This window comes from Zosterops lateralis, assembly GCF_965231275.1.
Source record: "Zosterops lateralis genome assembly, chromosome: 31".
Taxonomy (NCBI): Eukaryota; Metazoa; Chordata; class Aves; order Passeriformes; family Zosteropidae; genus Zosterops; species Zosterops lateralis.
Genome location: NC_139791.1, coordinates 5641815 through 5666301, shown reverse-complemented (window position 1 = coordinate 5666301; position 24487 = coordinate 5641815). Strand labels below are relative to the sequence as shown.

Here is a 24487-nt window from a genome sequence, read left to right as displayed (position 1 = left end):
TTCAGGCCTGTGAAGCCTGTGGCGCAGTTAGAAATTATGTTTATCAGCAAGGGACAATGTTTTTTCTAGGTATTAATAGGTATAGTTTGTAGTGTGAACACTTTAGCCACCTTAAGCATGAAATAAACAATGTTTGTTTGCATTTTTCCTTATGCTGTATACCAATGAGAAAATACTTGTAACTGTAAACTATATTGAAGTGTATATAATCTGCCATTTTAGACAGAATAAACGGAGAATGTATGTTAACAATATTGGTTTGATCTGCATTGCTCTGTCCAGCTTCCCATATTTTTAAGGGGGTCCCTGCTTCGCACTTCCTCCCACTTTTGTTCTCGTGTTAAGAAAAGCATCAGCTGTAACAACATCTCATAGTCTAAGGTCCCAGCTGGTGGCCACAAATGCCCTTTTCTAGCCTGTAAAGTGGCCACCATTGTGAACAAAACTTAATGAGGGTTTTTTTGTTTTCTGTACCACTGTAACCCACCAGTTCCTTCCAGTGTGTCAGGATACATCCTAAAGGACTAGTTTTAGGGACCTCTTTGCTCTGATTAGTTCCCATTGTTTCTTTATTTTATCCCAGGTCTTTTACCTTAATTGGAAAAATGTCTGGGTATAAAAGTTGAGCACATTTAGTCTCAATTATTTTTGCTGGGTTCCCAAAAATATTAAAAACTCTCTTTCCAATAACTCAAACAATCTACTACTGCCTTTCCTCGCAACCAGTTGCCACTCAAAAGCCCTTAACAAAAACTAGCACTCTACACCAATTCCTATTATCTCATTCTTTGCATCTTGTCTTGCTTCCACCCAAACATCACTTCACACTTTCTCACCGTCCTTTCCCAATTTTCTTCCCACACAACCCACTGCTCGGGTACTGAGTGTGACCTCCCATAAACCAACTATAAAATTTTCAGTTCACAATCATCTCAATTAGAGCACTGTCCCCACTGGCCCTGGGCACACTCTCTGTGCTGATTTGCAGAAGAGCAATAGTAGTGTCCTGCACAAATCCTACACTGTAGTAGTACCCACACAATGCCAACTTCTAGATGCACCAGGGACTGCAGAAAAACAAATTTCTAAATTCTCTACCACATGTTGCTCCCAGTCCAAAGCTACTTACTTTCCAGCAGAGGTTCCATATAATCCACCTAAATAAACTCTTTTGTTTCCTCTGTCTAACCAACAATTAGACGAGTTCACGAATTCCCAGAGATCAAGTCCAGACTACTGAGCTAAAGGGATCCCTTCTACTCATCTGGCCAGGTTTAAACATACACAAATCACCAACCATAATAATTCCCATATAAAAGACACCCCTGTTATAACTCTAACAATCCACAAACACAACCTCTCTGTCTCAAATTCAAAAGATCACAACTAAGACACTACAAAAAGGGACTTTACTCCCTTTTGCCAAACTTACACTGTTCCTTTGTCTTTTCCTAATCTTCTTCAAAATCATCCATGTCCCAAATCCCAGAAACTAAACAACTCTTTCCACAAACTACATTTACTATTTCACACTCAGCATTTGCTGCTTCCCAGTTATAATATCACGGCAGCCTTGGAATGCACCTGGGGCAGGCAGGTTTCATCTGTAGGACACACAATACCGCCTCCTCTCACACTCCTTACAGCAAAGAAAAACCCAAGCTGGATGCCAGTCTAGTTTCCAAAGGAAAATTGTCAGGGTACATACAAAACAAGGAATTACTCCTGCTCGTCCCCACCACGAGTTCCTAAGTCCTCCCTCAATCAAGGGAGATTCCCAATCAAAAGCCAAATTATTTTTAGTTCAGCTTGAGTATAATCCTCCACAAAACACCTTTTCTGTCCTTCTGTCCTCTCATCACATCAAGACCCAGTCCCCTGTCACATTCAAAAACTCATCTCGTTCAAATTGAAACCATTCAAAAGGGCCTGCTTAGACAGCCAGACCCTGTCAGCTCAGGCTCGAGCTTCAACTGCCACTTTCAACAGACCAAACCAACAAACACCAACACAACCTGCTAAAAGTTACTAGTTTGCTGCAATTATAACTTTTGACACAGGAAGTCAGCATTACCTCAAAGATACACCACAACTCTTAAAGCCACAGCCACTCTCACACAAGCTGCCTAACTTCACAAAACCAAAGTCTAAAAAGCATTCACGACTCCACAAATCCCGTGGAAAAAACTTACAAAAATACTATACTGGAACAGCCTCTCCAATGCTACAAGGAGGGAACTGTTTAAACTCAAGCACTGAGTGTCACAGCAAATGCCGTCCTTGTTGCCTCTCGGGTTTTGTTCTGTTTAAGCCCAAACACCAGCTGTTACAGCAAATACCATCTGCTGTGACCAGGAGTACATACACACCACAGTCACAGTGGGGAGAGGTGCCTCTTTACAAAGGAATAAAATATTCACACAGCATGCAGTGCTATGCAGGGCTTTAGGCATTCACCCCACTCACTTCATTCATTCCCGGCCGTGTCAGTCGCCTGAAGACAGAACCGCGGGTCAGAACACCTCGAGTCCTTCGTACCCAGGGTAGGTCTCAACAAGTACTTGCACAGTCCCTCTGACAGTCAGGACACATTTAAAATGACAAGAGATCATAAAATAACAACCATAAACAAGGATTTGCCCCAAACTGTTAGCCAATTTGCTCTGAACTGCTAGCGAGTCCTCTATGGCATGACAAATCTTTCTGCTGTAAACCCATCCCACTGTAACTTGCAAGCAGACTACATGGGCTTGAGCTGAGTGTGGGACATCTCCCATGACCTACCAACAGCCTCCTGGCCACAGGTACACCTTACAGGTCACAAGTTTCAATTTTTAAACTTACTGTTTTTTCAGGAGTTCTGGCAGCCCTTGTCTGTCCTTGGATGAACAGCTGGAGAGCAGAACCCTCTCTCCAGGGAGATCCCTGGAAATAGGATATCCCTGGAGAGATATCCCCCCAGTGGTCCATGACCCAAACTGCTCTCACAGCTGAACACAACCCAGTCCTGTCATGGTTGCTAATTGATTTGCATAAAATTGGTAAGATCATGCACAAAAGACTCTCTAACTAGTTAAAGTTAGAAAGTTGTGTGCTTTATTCAATGTTGGATGGCATGGGAGTAGCCTCCCAAAGACCTGCACACCAATCACAAAGCTCTAGCCCTCTATTTATTTACAAAAGTCTTACCTGTTGACTCAATTACTCAAATGCCTATACATATGCATAATCCTAGCACTGCCTATCCCTGCTTCATATTAAAATGAGCCCAAAGACATTTACACTTGCGAAATTCTTCTTTCAAATTGGGTTGGTGGTCTTTGAAATGGGTCAGTGGCCTTGAAGGATGAAGTCAGAGATGTCTTCCTCACAGTGACCTTTGTACCTTCATCTTGTGGGCAGGCTACATGACCTCTTGGGCATAGTCCAAGCTCTCTTGCTTGGTTCAAATAGTTTTTTTGTCCAGGTGCAGTCATGGTTTTTTCCATTATCTAAGTGGTCCATCTATCATATTTCCTTGTACCAACACAGCTAAAATGAACAAGTAATATATTACCTATGCTCTAGCTTAAGCATCTAATAATTATTGATATTTCCACTTCATGTCTACTCTTCCAAAATAAATCCTAATCAATATAAATGGCTTCTATCCCTTAGCTAAAATCTTAACTCTTTAATTTCTTAACTCAAGGCACTGCAGGATGCTGCAGACAATTCCTGAAGCACTTGGAGGATTATTCAGATCCCCAAAGGATGTTCTCATGGTGCCAGCTCAGGAACTGAAATGAGGAGTGGGGTCAGAGAAGAAAGGGCAAACAGGGATGGGTTGTTTGCAGGGGAGGGGACAAGGATGGGCACTAGGAATAAATCTGAACCAGGAAAGAAGAAAAAAAGCAAAGGTGAAGCAAAGGAAATTATCAGGGAAGTTTGGAGGTAGCTGCCAGGCAGCCCTGGCTCTGAGCAACAACGTCTGCAGTGGGACAGGAAACTCACAGCTCATGGGAACAAACTTTCCGTGTGACCTCAGAGGCCATGACAAAAGTGAGGAGTTTCCCTCCCATCTCCCAGCCCTTCCTGGCCCCAGGGGCTGATGGCATTTGTGCTCCCTCAGGTTCAGCTCCCCACACCAACACCATGGGGGTGCTCAGGCCTGCTCTGGGCAGTGCAAACAGGGGCTCCTGAGCCAGTGCTGCCCTGTCTGTGCCTGCAAGGATCCTGCACCTGTGTGAGCTGGGGGAGAGGCCAGGGCTACAGAGAGGGGATGTTGTTGGCAAGTGCATGAGGACGCTCTGGGACGCTGCCCTGGGGTGTCCAGTGAAATGGGGATGGATCAGCCCCTGCTCTGCTGCTCCTTCCCATCTCCCTCAGGGCCCTTGCACAGCCCCAGCCATGCTGTTTGTCCCCAGCCTGCCCACGGCCACCCTGGGGCTGCTCATGGGGCTTTTCTGTGCTGAGCATTGGCCTGGGCGTGTTCTGGAGAGAGCCTGGGCAAGGAGCCTGGAGCCCCCAGGCCCTGCCCTGAGGCGTCAGTGCTGCCCCAGCACTGCCCATTGCCTGTCCATGCTGCAGCCCCGGCACTGCCACCCCCAGCCCTGTGCCTGGCCCCGAGAGCCCTCAGGCCCTACAGCAACACCAGGGCCAGGAGGGCAGCGGGGCAGGGCCACGGGAGCAGCACTGGCAACACCAAGGGCTGCTGGTGCTGGGCACAGCTGCTGTGCCAGCCCTGATCTGCCCCCAGCTCTGCACACAGACATTGCTGCTGCAGCTGCAGAGAAGGGAAACAGAAGAGGGAACCCAAGTGAAAACATTGCTGGGAGATCCTTTCATTCATTTAAAGTTACTGAGAGCACAGATTCTCATTTACACAGTCTGGGGCCACAGAAAATGTGGAGAGAAATGAAACAAGAAAGGGCACAAATAATGGCCTCACTTTTTGGGCAAAACTAAAACACAGGAAAAAAGCCTAGACAACCAACCAAACAAGAGAAATCAAAGATGATTTTTATTACAAGCAGAAATTGGCAAACAATTTAATGTTTTTGAAATCGTCCAGTGATCAGTGTCCACACTGCAGCCTTGAGCTCCTGGTTCCTCAGGCTGTAGATCAGGGGGTTCAGGGCTGGAGGCACCACTGAGTACAGAACTGACAGGGCCAGATCCAGGGATGGGGAGGAGATGGAGGGGGGCTTCAGGTAGGCAAATGTGCCAGTGATGACAAACAGGGAGACCACGGCCAGGTGAGGGAGGCAGGTGGAAAAGGCTTTGTGGCGTCCCTGCTCAGAGGGGATCCTCAGCACAGCCCTGAAGATCTGCACATAGGAGAAAACAATGAACACAAAACAACACAAGGATAAACTCGCAGTAACCACAATAATCCCAAATTCCCTGAGTTTGGAGTGTGAGCAGGAGAGCTTGAGGATGTGTGGGATTTCACAGAAGAACTGGCCCAGGGCATTGCCCTGGCACAGGGGCAGGGAAAATGTATTGGCTGTCAGCAGCAGAGCATTGAGAAAGGCACTGGCCCAGGCAGCTGTTGCCATGTGGGCACAAGCTCTGCTGCCCAGGAGGGTCCCGTAGTGCAGGGGTTTGCAGATGGACACGTAGCGGTCATAGCACATGATGGTCAAGAGACAAAGCTCTGCTCCCATAAAGAAGAGAAAGAAAAACACCTGTGCAGCACATCCTGAGTAGGAGATGGTCGTGGTGTCCCAGAGGGAATTGTGCATGGCTTTGGGGACAGTGGTGAGGATGGAGCCCAGGTCGGTGAGGTCCAGGTGGAGCAGGAAGAAAAACATGGGGCTGTGCAGGTGGTGGCCGCAGGTCACGGCGCTGATGACGAGGCCGTTGCCCAGGAGGGCAGCCAGGGAGGTGCCCAGGAAGAGGCAGAAGTGCAGGAGCTGCAGCTGCTGTGTGTCTGCCAATGGCAGCAGGAGGAAGTGGCTGATGGAGCTGCTGTTGGACATTTGCTGTCTCTGGACATCCCAAGCTGCAGAAGGAGGAAAGGCAGTGACATTTGCGGGAAACTTTCTCATAGCAGAGACAAACCCCTTTCTCACAGACCATTCCCTGCAAGTAACACCTTCCCCTTGTCTATGTCTAAGAGGACTTCCTTCACTTTGGTTGCTGGAGCCCTGATTGCTGCTGGCCAATGTTCAGTGAGGAGCCAGATCTTGACCTGCAGGACACCTGGGAGTGATCCCTGAGCCCCAGTCAGTGCAGGGGAACAGTGAGGGCAGGGGCCAGTCCTGGTTTTTGAACTTGGATAAAGAGCCTCCTCCTAAGGCACGGGATCTGCCAGGGCCAAGGGATGGGGATTGCAGGAGGCAGAATGAGAGGTTCTGCTGTGCCTGGGGAGAATAGAGTCCAGTGAGGCAGGAGGATTTTCTGAGCCTGAGTGCAGACTGAGAAGAGCTGCTCTGTCCCTGTGACCTGTTTCCAGCTGCCCTGGACTTGGACCTTTCTCAGCTCCACTCCCGTGTTACCCTGGAAAGCCAGGAGACACTGCTGAGAGCAGAGGGATCCCAGGCACACAAAATGACTCCAGCCTTTCCCAAAGTCAGGCAGAGTCAACTCATTCCCAGCCTGCCCTGCCCAGAGCTCCCCAGGGCAGAGGGAGCTGGGACACCCCATTGCTGTGCTCAGCCTGCACAGGAGGAGCCCAAGGGCTGGGCCTGAGCCTGCAGCTGGAACTGCCATTCCCAGAGAGCCCCTCAGCAATGCCAGGCGCAGCAGGGCAAGGCAAGGAGAGAGAGATCTGGGCCCTAAGGAAAAGCCTTTCCCTGCCCAGCCCTGCACAGCCCCTCCCAGGCAGCAGCAGGGCAGGACAGTGGCCCTGAGGCCCTGGTCAGCAGGGAATGGGCACATGGCAGGAGAGATGCCCTTCATCTCTGGGGCTGCTCTACCGGCCTAGGAGGGGACTGAGGGCCCCGAGCCCTCGGGCTGAGGGCTGTGCTGGCTGGGAGGGGACACAGGAGCTGTGCTGCTCAGGGCAGTGTGTGCCCTGCAGGGCAGGGCTGGCAGGTGCCACATGTCCCCTGCAGCAGGGCTTCCCTCAGCACTGCCTCCCTCCCTCCGTGCCCACGGCTCTGCTGCTGAAGCTGTCCCAGCCTGAGCTGCTCCTGTGGGCCCGGGCTCCTTCCCTGCCAGTGCTGCCAGAGCCCAGCCCAGCCCCTGGGCCAGCTCTGCCCTGCAGCTGCTTGGGGCTGAAGGGATGAAAGAACAGCTCCCCCAGGCCTGGGCACCATGGAAAGGTGACGCTGGATGGATCAGGGGGCTGGGGAGGTGGCGACATTGCTGGAGTTCCCAGGAATCCTCAGAACTATGAGACCCTCAATCCTGCTCTACCCTGCACAGCTGAGTTTCCCTTGCCAAGATGAGCCAGGGACAAGTGGGAGCACAGATTCAGCAAAGGAAAGACTTGAGCAGGAAACTCCTTACCTGAATGTGCTCATGAAAAGCCCCCGAGAAGTGACCTGGGCATGACCTGGAGCTCTCAGCAGCCCTGGCCCACACAGCACCCTCTCCACAGCAGCCAGACCTGCCCAGGCAGGAGTCACTCCTTGCACCCACAGCTCCCCTCCACCATCCATGGGGAGCTCCCAGGCAGGCTGAGAGCTGCCCCTGGCAGGTGGCAGATGCCCTGGCCTGGCCAGGAGCCCTCAGGGCTGCAGCACCTGCTCTGCACCACAGCCCTGGGCAGCCCTGGCTGCAGCCCCAGCCTCAGCCCCTGCAGCCGTCCCTGGCGGCAGGAGCCATCCTGCCCTGTCCCTCTGACGGTGGCCAGAGCAGCCGCGCTCTGGAGCACATCCTCCCCCAAAGCAGAAAGGGCAGCAGAGCCATCCTTACAGTACTGTCAGTCCTGTCCTGGGTCAGCTTTAGGAGATCCCTGCATCCAGAGACTGACTGTGTCAGAAGTGGTGAAGATTTATCTACGAAGAAGCTCAGAATTTTCAAAGTTGTGAACATTTATCCGTGAATAATCTTCCAGAATTGTCCTTCCAGTTTCATTTCTGCTTCATTCCTCACAGGTGCCTGCAGGCAGTGTTCTCAACCCCACTGGTCTTCGGGAGGATCTGCTCTTCAGGAGAAATGTCTTTTTAAAGCTCTTCTTGGCTGCCGGGACCTACATCTGTGCCGGGAGCCTGGCCCAGCTCAACAGCACAGACACAGCACAAGGACTTTAATGAGCCTCTTGGGGGTTTAGTGCTGAGTCCCTGAGAGTGGGTTAAATAAACCTCTCAAGAATCCAAAGTCACATAGAAACTCCAAACTTTCTTGAAGTTTTAATGGGTCCCACTGAGGGACACAACTAAGAATGTGTCCCCAGGTCCCAGCTAGAGCAGAACACTGCAGGCAGTGATGACAGGTGGGGATAAACAAGGCAAAGGTGTCTCTGATGCTGAGCAAACCTGGATGGGTTTCAGGAATGCCAAGGGCCAAGGCCTGAGCCCCAGCCCCTGCCAAGGCACATCCTGTCCCTCCCTCAGTGCTCAGGGCTCTTCCCAGGCCACTGGGATGTGGGGATGTGCAATGCCAAGGGCAGCACCATGGGGCGGCCCCTGCCAGGCTGCTGAGCAGGGCCAAGGAGGCAATGAGGCCTCAGGGCTGCAAGGGTCACTTGTCTCGTGCTCATGGCTCAGGCCCAGGCCCAGCAGCCATGGCCCAAGTGCTGCAGGAGTTGGCTGTGTCAGGGCCTTGCAGCTGCTGCCCATCCCTGTGCCCTGTGCAGCCCAGGCTGTCCTACGGTGTCCATGCCCTGCCCTCTGTCCCTGCAGGCTGTCGTCATCCCCCGGCTGCCCCACCTGGCTGGGCCCTTCCTTTGCTGACAGCTTTGCCTCCTGCCTGCCTCTGTCTGGCCACACACAGCCTTGGGCTTGGAAGCAGGAGGTTTAATTCAATTTTACTGTGCCTGTGAATTTTTATCACAGGAACAAGGCATGTAAGGTGTACTTTCCCTGCAAAGATGGGTGTAAGACAAGTAGAAGACATCTGGTTCAAGATTGCATTGATAGAAAAAACAGGGAGTGAATCTGGGAACTTGGGCTGGGTTTTATGGAAATGGCTAAACGGTAATGCACATGTCGAAACTGTACAGAAGTAACACTTATTTAAAATCTCATGACCATGTAAGGTTATGACTTACCACATGTTGGACCTAAGCCCGAATAAGTGATGCCCTCTTAAACACCAGATTAGTGTTAAGGACTCTTACTCTGATATTTTGTATATTTGGTCACAGTGAGGCCTCACAGAACCAAGGAGTCTACTGTGACATCGTGGAAGTGCATGGAACCAAAATCCTTTTTGACACAGCAGGCCACACATGTAGCAGAATTTTTCAAAGAATGAGGGCATGATTTATATTTAGATTGAGGTTTGAGTTATCCCAGCCTGGGCCACAAAAATCAGGCCTGTGAAGCCTGTGGCACAGTTAGAAATGGAGTTAAGATATCAGCAAGGGACAGTGGTTTTTCTAGATATTAATAGGTATAGTTGGTAGTGTGAACACTCTAGCCACCTGCAGCATGAAATTAACAATGTCTGTTTGAATTTTTCCTTATGCCATATACCACCGAGAATGTATTTGTAATTGTACACTATATAGAAGTGTATATAACGTGCCATTTTAGACAGAATAAACAGAGAACATAGCATTAACAATATTGGCTGGATCTGTCCAGCTTCCCATTATTTTTAAGGGGTTCTCTGCTTTCACACATGGATCCAATGGTCCATTGTGATACTGCAGACCCAAGGAGACCATTGTGACACTCTGGAAACTCATGGAGCCCAGGGGCCAGTGTGACACAGCAAAGACATGTTTGAGCATTAAACCATTGTTAATAGTATAGAAACTAATGGAACCAAGGGGCCATTGTGACACACTGGGGCTGCATGGAATGGAAGGTCCATTGTGACACTGCAGATGCAAAGAGACCTTGGAGACACTGTGAGGCCTTGTGGAACCAAGGAGGCCATTGTGACACTGCAGCACCTCAGAGAACCGAGGTGACCATGTAACACTCTGTGACCTCATGGAACAAAGGGTCCATGATGACACTGTGGAACTGAGATTGTTGTTGGCAGTATGAAAGCTCACAGAACCACAAGTCCACTGTGACACAACGTGGCCTGTTGGAACCAAGGGGCCACTGTGACTGAGGAACCTCCTGGAACCAAGAGTCCATTGTTACACTGTGGGGCCCTGTGGAACCAAGGGGACCACAGTGACATTGTGGGGCCTCATGGAACAGTGGAGACAATTCTGACACTTTGGGACCCACTGGAACCAAGGGGCCATGAGAGCATGGCAGAGCCTCATGGAATCAAGGGGGCTACAGTGACACTGTGGGTTTCCATGGGATGAAGGCTCCATTCTGACACCGTGGAGCCAAGGAGACCATTGTGACATTCTGGGGCATTGTGGAACCACAGGTCCCTTGTGACACAGCAGGGGCTTATGAAACCCTGGAAGCCACCTGTACACCTTGAGACCCTGGGAAACCAAAGGGCCATTGTGGCACTTATGAGCCTTGTGGAACCAAGGGGTCCATAGTTACACTGTGGGCTTATTGGAACCAAGGGACAATTGTGGCTCTGTGTGGCACCATTGAACCAAGGAGTCCATTGTGACACTGCAGGGCCCCATGGAACTAAGGATTCATGTAATAGCGCAGGACCCCATGAAACCAAAGGTCCATTGTGACACTGTGGGGCCTCATGGAATCCTGGAGCCCTTATGACACTTTGAGGCCTCGTTGAACCAAGACCCTCTGCAGGACCTTGTGGAACCGAGGAGACTCTTCTGACATTGTGTCCCCATGGAACCAAGGGGCCATTGCGATACTACAGGACCAAGGAGACCCTGTGACACTGCAAGGCCTCATGGAAGCAAGAGGGGACAACTGTGACACTGTGGGGCCCCATGGAAGCAAAAGGCCAGTGTGACACAGCTGGGGCTCAAGGAACCAAGGGGCCATTGTGATCCTGAGGAGCTCAACAGAACCAAGGAACATTGTGACACTGCAGGACAATGTGGAATCATGGAGACCATGGTTACACTTCAGGGCCTCATGGATCCAAGGAGACATTGTTACACTGTGGGAATTCATGGAACCAAGGGGATCACTGTGGCACTGCTGGGCTGCATGGTCCCAAGGGGCCAGTGTGAAGCAGCAGGGCCTTGTGGAACCAAGAGGCCATTGTTGCATTCCAGGGCCTTGTGGAACCAAAGGGCCACTGTGATCCTGCAGGGCACCGTGGATCCATGGAGACCATTGTGGCATTGCAAGGCCCCCTGGAATCATGGAGACCATGGTGACACTGCAGGGCCCCACAGAACCAAAGGGCCATTGTGACCCTGCTGGGCCTCATGGAAGCAAAGGGGCCATTGTGACACCTCAGAAGCAAGGAGAACATTGTGACACTCTGGGGCCTCATGGAACCAAGGGAACATGGAACAGATCTGGCTGGTTTGGCTTCCCAGGGGCCACCTGACATGTCCAGCTGATTTTGGAATGCTGAGGGCTGCTTCTCATCAGCCCCAGGAGCACTGGGACTCAGGGCTTTCTTTCCTATTGCTTTCCTTCCTATTGAAAAAACTTATCAGTCTTTCGAGGTGCCCACAGTGAAGATTGATAGTCCCCCTGAAAAATTCCCTATATGCAAGGGTTCTGCCAGACGAAAGCTGCCAGCACAGAGAGCTCTGGCTGGCCTTGGCCTCTGGTGGGCACCTCTCATGTCAAGGAAGCCCTGAGGAAAGGATTTGAACAGGTTTAACTACTGCAACATCAATGAGTCTCTCATCTTCTGAAAACTCAGATGCCCTTCTGATCATAGGTGGTTTTTTCCTCATTGTGTATTATACATGAAATACTATTTTCAGCTAAATAATATCATTCTTATCACTTTGCCAGTGTTACCTGACAGAAAACACCTCCTCTACTTATGGATCCAGGTCACCTGTAGAAGCAAACACAATAAAGAATCCAGCAGGAATTCTTTGTCTCTGCTCCCACCTGTCCCATCTCCTCTGGAGCTGGAGGTGCAGCCCCAGCACTTCGGAAGGCTCAAGGAGTCACAAGCTCAGCTCTAACACAGAGAACTTGTGGACCCTGGGGGGCTTTTCTTGCCTCCTGCACAGTCACACAGGCTGAGATGGACACGGATGGTTTCTGTGCCAGGCTCTCTCAGCCCAGCCCAGCTCCCTGCCAGCTCTGCCAGCTGCCCTGAGCTCTGTGCAGCACCAAGGGCCTCTCCCCAGCACAGCCCAGCTGGCTCTGGCCCCACAGCTCTGCTCAGCCCAGGCTGCTCTGGGCAGGGGCCCCACGGCCTCAGCCCCTCTCAAGGGCACAGCAGCAGCTGCAGCTCACACAGAGCTCAGCCCCAGCCATGGGGGAACCTGCCCGGCCAAAGGAAAAGGAGGCTCCCTGGGTGCCCTGCTCTCCTCTGCAGGAGATCCTGAGAGCTCTGCAGTTCCTGCTGCCATCCCATCTGCCCAGGCCAGCACAACAGCCCCTTGTGCCCTTGTGGCCCTCAGGAGCTGTTCCTGCTCCAGGCCCAGGGCCCATCCCAGAGCTGGGGCAGCCACAAAGCTCTGCCCATTTCTGTTCATTGCTGCTCTGATCAGGATGGATCCTCAGCCACTTGCAGGTTGCTGATGAATTTTCCTTTTCCAGATGCCTCTTCTTTCTTGAGCTCTTCAGATGAGAAATTCATTGACAAAGGCTCATTAACAATTGTTCAAAACACCCAAACAAGAGAAGCCTCTGGGAATAACTCCAGTCTTCAATTCTTCTGTGGTTTATTAGACAAATTTCAGAAGTATATTCAAAGTGAATATACTATATTGAAACAAATGTATTAAGAATTGTTTTGTCCGGTTTCATTTTCTTTTCCTGTTTATAGATATATATCTTCAATTCCCAGTTTACATTATCCTGAGCACCTCCTAGTGCAGTCTGAATAGGTCTGAAAATCAAGACCCTTCATGACTGACAATCAATCACACTTTGTCCCTCCCCCCACTCCACCATTTCCCTCATCCAGCCCCTGGCACTCAGAGCAGCCTTGTGCAAATCTCAGCTTCCTCCACTCCAGGCTGCACCTGCAGCTTTCAGCTCCTTGGCACCAACTCCCATCTGCTTTCCTTGCAGAAGGAGCTGCCTGAGACACACAGGGATATTCATTTATTGTTAGCAAACAAAACCAAGGGAGGACACAGCTCCATAACAAGCAAAAGTCATTCCTCTGCTGTATATTAGATCCACTTTCCACATCAGACAGTCTCAGACCAATGGTAGATACATTCTGTGCCCAGCACAGATCCCAAGATACTGCAAACCCTCCCTGCCCCAAGTTTGTCCACATTTGCTCTTTGCACACACAAGTCACACACTGAAGTAAGGAGCTCTCTCCAAGCCCACAGGGAGGAAAGGAGAGAAAGTGGATGAAGAGCTCCCTTGTGCAGAGCTACAGCTGCACTAATCCAAATATTCTGGGCTCACAGGAACTGAATCCAGCACCCTCTGCAGCATCTGTTGCCTGGGTCCAACTCTGTCTAGATGGCCAGGCCCAAGGAGTGCTGGGGAATGGAGTCACATCCAGGGGTGTCCCCAGGGCTCAGGACTGGGGCCAGGTCAGTTAAATCTCTTGATGGATGATCTGGACAAGGACATCGAGGGCCCCCTCAGTCAGTTCCCAGTGAGCCCAGGCTGGGTGGGAGTGTGGCTGTGCTGGAGGGCAGGAAGCTCTGCAGAGGGATCTGGACAGGCTGCAGCCATGGGTCCAGGACAATTGGATGAGGTTCAGCAAGGCCAAGGGCCGGCTCCTGCCCTGGGCTCACAACCACCCCAAATCCCTGGTGTGCCCTGCCCCTGATCCCCACAGCCTGTCCTGTTCCCTTCATCCCTGCATTGCCAGGGACTTTCTGGGACAAGGCAGCTCTGCTCTGGGTATGGAGGGAGGTGCAAGTGGGAACCACAACTCATCAGGTTTGTGTCATTTGGTGTTGGGAACTGAGAGGCACAGAAAATGTCTCTTCATTGTAAGGAAAAAAAAAAAAAAGTAAACATGATACAATTTAAGAGACACTGAAACTCTTCCCTTTAGGAATGTCATACATCCCAGCAATATCTGACATGTCCACCATTCACAAGGGGTTTCTGTACAAAACCAATTTTAGACAAAGATGATTCTGTGGTAGATTTAAACACAGTTCAGTTCTCAAATCAGGATCTTCTGTGTGAAGTGAGGATATGTAGAAATTTTCTGTGGATGGCAGGGACAAGGAACTTTGAAGACCTGAGATGTTCTATAAACACGTGGCTTTATTATTACAAGGGTCGTGGGTAAAGAGGGCCTGTTCCAGCCACCAGCCTTGGCTGAAGCAAAGCCCTAAAGAGAGAATGGGGAGAGAGAGAGATAGAAGAGACCTAAGGGGTAGAAACAGGGTAGTGTTATGAATAAATGGGCAGAGATAATATTAATCTCTTTAAAATGCCTTTATTAACCAGCTCTTATGATGGTTGCTCGAGGGGTTTTTGGCAGCCCGTGTGTCGTGGAGGAGGAGGGTGTTGAACAGCTCTGCTGCAGGGAGTTCAACAGAGCTGGAGAACCCGCCCCTCGCTGGGAGTAATCCTAAAGTTCTAAATTGCTTTTGTTTTCTTCGGGGGTCTCACTTCTGGTTTGGCACTCTTAAGTCACAGCCAGTCACAGAAACTGGAAAAATCAGTTTCCCCGATACTTTAGGGTCTACACGGCCTAGCATTGGTTCCTGTCTGTTTTAATTTTACTTAGTTTTATTTTTATAAGGGGTTTCTGGTGTTAAAAGAGTCCCAAGATGCACTTCGGACTTTTGATTTGCATGCGGGGTCGGCCTGGGCTTGTGAGGTGGAGGTGGAATGTGGCGGGCGTGGGTTCCCTTTTCTTGGAGCGGGGCGGCAGTCTGGGCGCCCCGGGGATGTGGCACCGTGGGCTTGTGGACGCGCCATCTAGCAGCGGCGGCTGGCTGCGGGCGGGGGTCGCCCGTGCTGGGCTTGGGGGGAGCGGCCGGTCCTCTCTTCCCCTGCTTCGGCGGTGGCAGTGCTGGCTGCTCCGGCGTCAGCGGGGGTGGGGGGGGGAACCGCGGCTGCCGAGCTTCTTTGAAGGGAACCGGCTTTTCGCTTTTGAGGTTTGTTTTTAAGGTGGTCCAAGGTCTGGGGGGTGCAGACTCCCCCTCTTTCAGGGCGGCAGGCAGCCCACTTTTGGGGTCTGGGGGAGGGTCCTGCGGGTGGTTTCTAAGCGACCAGGCAACTCCCCTTCACTGCCTCCCCCCTCCCATCTCTAGGAGGAGCACAGAGGTGGCTTTTTTACAAAATAAACATTTAAGATATTAATACACTTATTATATGACCATTAAAGGTTTCAGTTTTCTAAATTTCTTTTTTTTCAGTAGGAGCAGGGGAAAAGTGTGGGGAGAAAGCAGGAGCAAGTGAGGCAAGAAAGAAGAGAGGGGAAGGGCGAAAGACTGCAAGCGAAGAGGAGAGCCAAGAGGGTAAGAGAGCGATCACCTTGTTACAATACATTATATCTCTTTTTGGGATGAATATTCTAATTTACAGTGACCAACCTGTGCAAGATACAAAACCTACAAACTTTGCATGCAGCCTATAAGAACTACTACATTACCATGTCATTTTATATTCTAAACTCTAAAAGACACATTTCTTATCTGTTGTCTACATGATGCCTTTGGAGAGTGGAAAGGCAACATTCCTGAGTCCTTTGTTTTCCTGTCTTTTAACCCATCTTCAGCTAATCACTGTTTTCCTGCCTGCCATGCTCTCATCTCGAAACTGGCTTTCATTTCTATTTCACTCACAGGTTTTACATCTGCAGTATTTCTCACCATACAACCATATCCATAAGTCCTTCCTGTTCCATCTTTCCCAACAGGGATAAAACAGCCTGAACAATTCCTGATCTGCAAAAGCTGTCAGTGGTGGATGGAGAAGGGGGTCAGGCTGATTTTGGTGGTGAGGAAATGCTGAAACCAGTCTGACTCTGTGAAGAGCCTGGCTCTGTGTTCTCCATCACCTCCTGGCTGGCACTGCCAGGCTGGGATCAGGAGCCCCTCAGCCTTCCCTGCTCAGGGCTGGACAAGCCCAGCTCCCTCAGCCTCTCCTCACAGCCCAAGGGCTCCAGCCCCACCTTGGAGCCCTTCCCTAACCCTGCTGCAGCTGCCAGACATCTTTCCTGCACTGGGGAAGCCAACCCAGGCCACAGTGACCTGGATAATCCCTGTCCTTGATGTCCTGGTCACACAGCCCAGCCCCTTGTCCCCGTGTCAGGATCTGGGGGTTGATTTGTGGAACATCCTTGGGGGAGGCTGCAGTGCTGGGGGCAGGGGGGACCCAGGGGGACAGGGGACCCTGCTGGGCATGAGCAGCAGGGGAGACTTCTCTGGGGGGAAATGTGAGTGGGGCTGGGGCAGAGTGACCAACCCAATGACCTCAAACAGCCCTTCTGTGATGTAACAGCTTCCCCTATGATGTCACATTCTGCTCTGTGATGTCACAGCCCCCGTGATGTCACAGACTGCTTTGTGATGTCACAGTCCACTCTGAGAGTCACAGCTGTTGTCAAAGCCGGCTTTTTGGTGTCACACAGCTGCACTTTGATGTTACAGCCCACTCTGTGACATTAAACCCAGATATGTGATGTCACTCTGTCACCCTATATGATGTAAGAGTGATGCCACAGCTGGCTCTGTAATGTCACAACTTACCCTGTGATGTCAAAAGGTCCCTTTGTGATGTCACACAGCTGCCCTTTGATGTCAAAGCCTGCTCTGTGATGTCACGCAGACTCATCTATTACACCATAGCTGATCAATGACCTCATATAACACACTCTATGTTGTCCTACTTCACTCTGCGATGTCATAGCCCACTCTGTGACCTCACTGAACCCATTCTGTGATGTCCCACAGTCCCTTTCTGACATCACAGCTGCTCTGTGCCTCCATCACACACAGCCACAGAGGTGCCTCTGTGACACAGCCCCCCTGGGACATCACACAGCCCCCCCTGTGACATCACTGCCACTCTGTGACCTCACAGCCCCTCTCTGCAATGTCCCCCAGTGTCACCTCTGGGGCAGGGCAAGCTGGCAGCCTCCAGGAGCATTTGGGCCCCTGTGCCTGCAGCCTCCAGTGCCCGGAGGTGCCCAGCAGCTCTCGCAGGCTGCAGAACCTCGGCGCCAGCCCCGACAGCCACAAGTGTCCGTCCTGGTCCCGGCGGAGCCGGCATCGCTTGGAATCCCGGCCGGAGCGTGGCTGTGGAGCCACCGCCGGGCTCAGCGGGGCGGGGACCCCCGGGAGCCCCCAAACCCCTCCTGCCCCGCGGGTGCCCGCAGCAGCCCCAGGGCTGTGCCCGTGCCCGTGTCACCGTCCCCGCGGGGGCCAGGGCTGTGTTTCCCTCCCGGGGACGGGGCCCTGCGCGCTCCCGGCCCCCCAAACCCCCGGCGCTGCCCCCCAAACCCCCGGCGCTGCCCTGGGGGTCTCACCTGGACGCAGACGCTCAGCAGGGAAGTGTCCAAGGCCCGGGGGCTGTGGCACAGCAGGGACAGCCCCGGGGCACCCCCGGCCGCCTCCAGCTCGGTCACAGCCAACTCGGCGCTGCCAAGGGCAGGGATGGCCCTGGTCCCCCTCGGGGACACCCCAGGACCCCCCGTGCCCACCCCTGTGCCCATCCCTCACCACGGTGTCCCCAAGCCCCGCAGCTCCCGGGGTGCCCAGGGGGCGGGATGGGGACCCGGCCCTCCCGGGGGGATTCTGTCACCTCCCTTCCCCCGGCACCGCCGGCTCGGGGCTGCTCAGGGGCTGCCGGCAGGCCCCGAGGGGCCCGTGGCACTGCTTTGCCACGTCCCCCCGGAGCCGGGCAGGGGCCACCTCCCTGCAGAGGGAGCGCTGGGCACCCGCCCCCAGCCGGGAGTGGCCATCGAGGAGAGGCCCCAAGGAACGAGCCTCCCGCAGCCCGGGCAACTCCCCCTCCTGCGCCAGGCGGGGCGGCAGCCCCACGTCCCCCCGAGCCCCCGGGGGCTCCCCAAACCCCCCCGGCTCCCCAGCACCCGCTTGTCCGCCTTGGGGAGGGGGACGAGCCGCTTCTCCACGGGGCCGCCCTCCCGGCTCGCCGCCTGCTCGGTGCTAATGTCGGCGATGTCGGGGCTGTCACACAAGTGCTGGAGCTTCTCTGGGGACACCGCCGGGGTGACACTGCCGGGACCCTCGTCCCCACACTGTGGGACCCCTCCCACAGCCACCGGCAGTGGCTTGGAGCTCCCAGGGACAAGAGGCAGCTGGGAGGGTGTCCCCCAGGGATGCCAGAATGTCCCCATGAGTTTCAGGCACTCCCAACAGATGCCAGACTGTCCCCGTAAGTATCACAATGTCCCCGTGTCTGTCAGGCTTTCCAGTGGCTGCCAGGCTGTCCCCAGCCATGCTGGGCTGTCCCCTGGGTGTCACCCTGTCCCCCCAGCCCGGCTCACCTGTCACAGCTGCAGACCTGTCCCGGGCTCTGCCTCTCCTCCTCGGGGATGTGCAGCATGTCCAGCACGGCCAGGCTCAGCCCTGCTCCTGCCTGCTGATGTGCTGAGCCTGAGCAGCAGCCTCAGCCAGAGCTGACTGACAAGGTGAATCCTGGGCACTCTGTCATTAACACCTGGAGAAGAACAGATAAGAGATGAAGGGGGAGCACAGTGGAGCTTGTGAATTGAGATATCTTAGCCTTGGTTGGGTACAGGCCGTGGTGTAAAGAGAGCACAGATAAGAGCTAGGAATTGAGTTGCATATGTAACTGTCAAGGTCTTTAAAACTATGGAATTTTGTAAAAGCTGCCAAAAATTGCTAACAATAGACTAGCTGTAGTTTGTGAGAAAAATCTTGTGACTGTTTAGGGCTGTGGCCTGTTTTGATCTGTAGCAAGAACATAACACTGTACAGCGAGAATAATGCCTGATTTCAATGGCTTCAATAACTTCAATTCCTTTTTACCCTGACTGCAGCTTAAACTTCAATAAACTTTATTTTCAACTTAGACTCTGACCATTTTTTGCCCATCTTTTGACTTAACGCTCCCAGCTTGGATTCCTTTTGCTTCCCCTCTTTGAAGTCACATCCCTCAGTCATGCAGCACCCACCCAGTCTAAGGCTCAGCTCTGGCCAAGCTGTGGCTTTGACTGGTGGCAGAAGTGTTCCATCAAGCCCTCCTCATCTAGGTCTTACTTCTGGGCAGGCTATGGCCCTTCCTGGCAGGAAAAGTATCAAACCCAGGTGTTTCTGTGCTCAAAATGAGAGCAAGTCACTTGGACTAACTGATTTGGCTTTACAGAAGCTGAACTCTTTTTCCTCTGAGATAAACATGAAAAACCTCATTTGGAAGAGGCTCTTCAAGTCCTCCTTGTGAAAAGGAGGTCCTTCAGCAATAGCAGACCCTGAGGAATAGCAAAGCATATAAGCAGTGACAACTTTCACCTTACTAATTTTGTTCAAAATTACATCTTTTGTTCCTATTATAGTTGCTAAAACAAGAAAAGGGTTGTAGAGGTGTGGATGTACACCCTCCTCAAGAGTCTTTGGAGTTCTCGGGTTCTCATGTTTTTCTCATGTTTTTAAATCAATTCATAACATAATCTAGCAAGCCAACAGTTTGTCAGAAGCAGAAGATTGTCAATAATAAAACAATTTACCCACCACCGTACCTGAACTCCAAGACTCAAACATTTGGGACACATCAAAGGCTGAAAGATGTGTGTGTTAATTGAAATGGTTTTAAGTTGAATCATTTACTCTTTTCTAGTGTTGTTACTTCTAACTTCTAAGCAATTCACCTGTGACCCTGATATGAGTGAATTTTGCCTAACAGCTCCTAGATGTGAATGCTGCAGCTCCAATGGTACATGGGCACATCTCTGGCTAGGGGAACTAAGTTTATCAAATTAGAGTAAAAGCCTCATTCAAATTAAATTCATACTTTCTTTGTTGTATAACCTGAAAAGCACCTGCAAGAAAGATTACAAATAGCACTTTTGCATTTTTTAAATTTTAACCAAAAAGGTTGATTTATCACAGCTAGTCTTTAGCTAAGACAAAATTAATCAGGTCATGGCAAGTCCAGTTCAGCTGGCCTGGCTTGTTCTAGAAGTTCCCTTGGTGAATTAGAGAGCTCATGCAGAGACCTGAGCCAGTCATGGTCAGTCCAGAGAGCAGAGATATCACTGGTCAAGGAGCTGAGCAGGGCTAAGACTCAGATCAATCAGTGTCTAGATCTGGGAGTTTTGAACCTTCTATATAAGAATGTTTTGAACAATAAATCTGTTTTTCTAATGATGAAGAGGACGTGAGTCATGATTTCTGTCTCCCTACCAACGACTGTCAGGTAATGGAACAGAACAGCGGAGCCCTGGAGAAACAGATAAAGGATGTAACCCCAGAAAACAGAAGTCATTCAAAGTGCAAGCAGGCTGCCAGCTCAGCTCTGCAAGGCTGACAAAACAGAAGTTATGTGAAATAAGGATATTGGTTTTACTCAAAAGTGGGGGCCAAGGAACAGCCACCTAAAAACGACACTAGACATTGAAGAAAGAGCTCAAAGAGCCATGTAAGGACTTGTGATAAGGGGTGCAACTACGTCAAATAAAGTCAAAGGAAGTGGGGATAGTTAGTGAATACATAATCAGCATGTATGATAAAAACTCTGTTCATTCCATGCTCAGTGCACTGGAATGGTGAAAGGATCACCCAAGTGGCCAACATGCTGTAATAAAGAACACCTCCTTTCAAATACTCAAATCTGTGTTTAAAAGTTTCTATCCAGTGGATTCAGTACCAATGGTGTCCTTGACTCCATTTTGCCCCACTGTGGCAGAACATCTCCCCTACTACAGACGAGCTTATCTGCAGCTGGTGTGACAGCTCCAGACATTCTCTCCCCCATGAGGAGTGATGAGACAACCTTGGCCAGTTAGTTGTTATGACCCAGGGAGTTGTTTCGTCTTCTAGCACTTGGAGTAGAACTCCCAGTAAATGAGTGGATGTGAGAACAGATAAGAGGAGACAAGCCGAAGATTTCTGACTGAAAAGGCACTACTTTGACAACTATAAAAGCTTCACCATTTTCCACAGAGATAGAAGCCTCCTACACACAGTCTGGAAACGTGCAGGTACTTCTCCCACATGCTCAGATGCAAACTCTGCAGATACTTTTCCAGGGAATTGAGAGAAGAATTCTAAGTGTACCCCATCACCAAATTGATGGAAAGTTACATTGAATCCTAATCTATACTATTTCCTTGCTAGCTGTAATATGGGTACCTTTAGACTACCAATAGTTCTTTTTGTTTTATTCCAGTGTTATACCTAGTCTGTTAAATTTTTGTCAATAAAATATTTCATTTGGTCATAGACCTAATCTGCCATTATCAAGAACCTGAGACTGAGAGCAATCTGGGGTGCAGGCTGCTCCAAACAGAGCTACTGCCAGAAATGTGAGTCAAAGGCAGGACTTGTCTAAGCTCTCTCTCCATTCACAACACCCACAGTTTCACAATGGCTCCTTGGTTCCATGAGGCCCTGCTGTATAACAATGGAGCCTTGGTTCCATTAGGATCTGTACTGTGAAAATGGCCTCCTTGGTTCTGTCATGCCAGAATTCTCTCCTTGGTTCCAAGAGGCCTTGGTGTGTCCCAAGAGCCCCTTGGCTCCATGACTGTCCATCGTGTCTGATATAATTATCCCTCCGGCTGCCTCCCAGGGGGCTCTGGCTGTTCAGTCTTTAGGCGGCTTTGGAGGGAATTATACTAGGAACAAGACAAAAGATATCAGAAGAGGCTCCTTCCCCAGGATCTTTGTCCCAGGCGTTTCTTCTTCAAGGCTTTCAAGGGGAAAGAGGGAGAACAAGGAAGGGCAAGGCATTATATACCCCCTGCTCAGGAAAAGGATAGCTGGACCACAGCCAGTGAGGTCAAGGAAGGAAGGAAGGAAAGGTCAAACTATATGGTATGGTACTTGAGGGGGTCAGGAATGGAAAAACCATTCTTCAGAGGATTACAACAAGTGTCCCCATGGTCTCCTGGATCAGCAGTATCGCAATGGACAATTGATTACAAGCAGCCCCACTGTGTCACACTTAATATTGGCTTCCATGGGACCCCACAGTGTCATCATGGCCCTTGGCTCCATGAGGCCTCACTGTATAACAATGGACCCTTGGTTCCATGAGATTTTGGGCTGCCAGTAAGGTTTCCTTTGTTCTGTAGTGTGCAAATGGCTGCCTGGTTCCATAAGGTTCCTCATGTCCCGGTGGTCTCCTTGCTTCCATGAGGCTCTGTAGTGTCACAATGTCCTATAGTTTCCATGAGCATCTGTGCTATCACCAATGTCCTTTTTTCCATTGAGGCCCACAGTGTCTCAATGGCCCCTTGCCATTATGTGGCCATCCTGTGTCCCAAGGGCTCCTTGGTTCCACAAGCTCCTGCTGTGTCACAATGGACCCTTCAATCCATGAGCTTCTGTAGTGTCACCATGATCTCCTTGGATCCACAGCGCCACAATGGAAAATTGGTTCCATGGCACCCCAGAGTGTCATAATAAACTCTGTAGTTCACTGAGGTTCTGTAGTGTCACCATTGTCTCCCTGGTCCAATAAGACCCTTGAGTGTCACAATGGCTGCTTGGTTCTGTCAGTTTCCATATTGTGAACAATGGTCTCCTTGTTTCTGCAGTGTCATAATGAACCCTTGGTTCCATGAGGTTCAGTCTTGGTTTGAAAGACAGGTGTCTGCTAGGGAAGGCTGGAGCCTCCCTTGGAATGTGGAATGTAACCCCCCTAAAATCATTATAATTTTGAAATTAAGGGCCTCTCAGGCAAAAAGATATGAGAATAGGAATAGCAGTTCTTTACTAGCATGTATAACAAGGCAAGCAAACAACAATAACTGTGGCATTAACAACAAACAGAGCCAGGCCCCCAGTGAGCCCTTCTCGGCCGCGGGCAGTTTCCCCTTTGGTGCAGTTCCGGTCACAGCCAGCAGGGGCGCTGGTGGCCCCCGGTGGGCGGGGCAGGTGCGATGATTCCCCCGCGGCTGCAGGGGGCGCTGTGGCGCGGGCTCGGGGAGCGCGCGGGAATGGCGGCTTTGTCCCAACCGGGAGGGATGGAAGAGAGGCCTCGCTGCACAAACCCCTGGGGCTGCTGATCCCAGGGCCCTGGCAGGACTCTGGGGAGCAGCAGGCTGGAAGGGCAGGGATGAGCAGAAATCCTGGGGCGCTGGACGAGATGTATCAGACACTCTGTGGCGATCGCTGGGACTGCGGGACGTCCCAGCAGGGCAGGGGGTGCAGGGCCCAGCAGCAGGAGAAAGGCAGCTCCCAGCTGGGTTGTAGCAGTGGTGGTGAAATTCCTTTCCCCAAGCAGCAGCTTGACCATCCTCTTCCCAAAGCTGAGAGTGAGTGAGAACCCCCAACTGCCCCAGCCCCTGTCCTTTACCTGCCTCTCATCCTGTGGTATGTCTGTCCCTCTGAGAGAAACTCCCAAAAACCAGAGGAGTGACATTAGACACCCTTCATCCCTGAGGCCGGGCCATCTCCCCCTGTCTGTGGCACTCAGCCATCAGTGCATCTTAACAGCTTTATGGGGAAAGATTTTACAAGTAAAAAGGAAAGAAAAAGGAAAGAAAAGGAAAGGAAATCCAACCCCAGTTGGTTCCTAAATGTCAGTGGTCTCCTTGCTTCCATGTGGCCCTGCTGTGTCACCACAGTCCCTTGGTTCCATGAGCTTCTGGAGTGTAACACGGTCACCTTGATTCCATGAGGTTCTGCAGTGTCACAATAGAAACCCTTGTTCCATTAGGCCTCCAAGTTTCACAATGTTTGATTCCATGAGGCACCACAATGTCCCAATGGAGCCTTGGATCTATGAGGTTCCATAGCATCCCAAAGGTCACTGTGGTTCCATGAGTTTCCTAAGTGTCACAATGGTCTCCATGGTTCCATTGGGCCCTGCTTTGTCACAATGGTCCCCTGGGTTCCAATCAGGCTGCCAGGACAAACAGGTCTGGCTGTCTTGGCTTCCCAGGATCCACCTCTCTCCTTTTCTGCCTTTGAAACACTTGGGCTCTGTGCTTTCCTTCCAGTGGAAAAGAACCATCCTACTTATCAACACAGAAATGGCCGAAAGTGGGATTCCACTTCCAAAATTCCCTATATCCAAGGGCTGCTTTCAGACAAAAGCTACCAGGACAGAGAGGTCTGGCTGGCCTTGGCCTCTGGTGGCCACCTTTCATCTGCCCCTGAAACATCAGTGTTCCATGCTTTCCTTCCTATGGAAAAGAACCGTCCCTCTCTTCCAAGAAGTATTGTCCAGAATTGGTATTCTGCCTCTAAAATTCCCTATATCCAGGGAGAGGTCCCAGACAAAATCTGCCAGCACCATCTAATCTGGCTGCCCTTGGCCTC

The 24487-nt window shown here is 51.2% G+C and overlaps 3 protein-coding genes across 3 annotated transcripts in view; 1 reads left to right on the top strand and 2 right to left on the bottom strand.

Moving 5' to 3' along the window:
- Positions 1-24487, top strand: part of LOC310920762 (olfactory receptor 14J1-like) — a gene marked incomplete at its 3' end in the record, with an annotated part of 1005486 nt that overhangs the window by 182556 nt on the left and 798443 nt on the right. The gene's annotated exons all lie outside the window — the stretch shown is intronic.
- LOC310920778 (olfactory receptor 14J1-like) overlaps positions 1-24487 on the bottom strand; it is a gene marked incomplete at its 3' end in the record, with an annotated part of 303434 nt that overhangs the window by 42108 nt on the left and 236839 nt on the right. The window lies entirely within an intron of this gene.
- On the bottom strand, positions 5031-5963 carry LOC310920775 (olfactory receptor 14J1-like; the record flags this gene model as incomplete). The annotated part of the gene is made up of 1 exon (XM_083880830.1): positions 5031-5963. One exon carries the CDS (start codon positions 5961-5963, stop codon positions 5031-5033), a length of 933 nt encoding a protein of 310 aa, XP_083736956.1.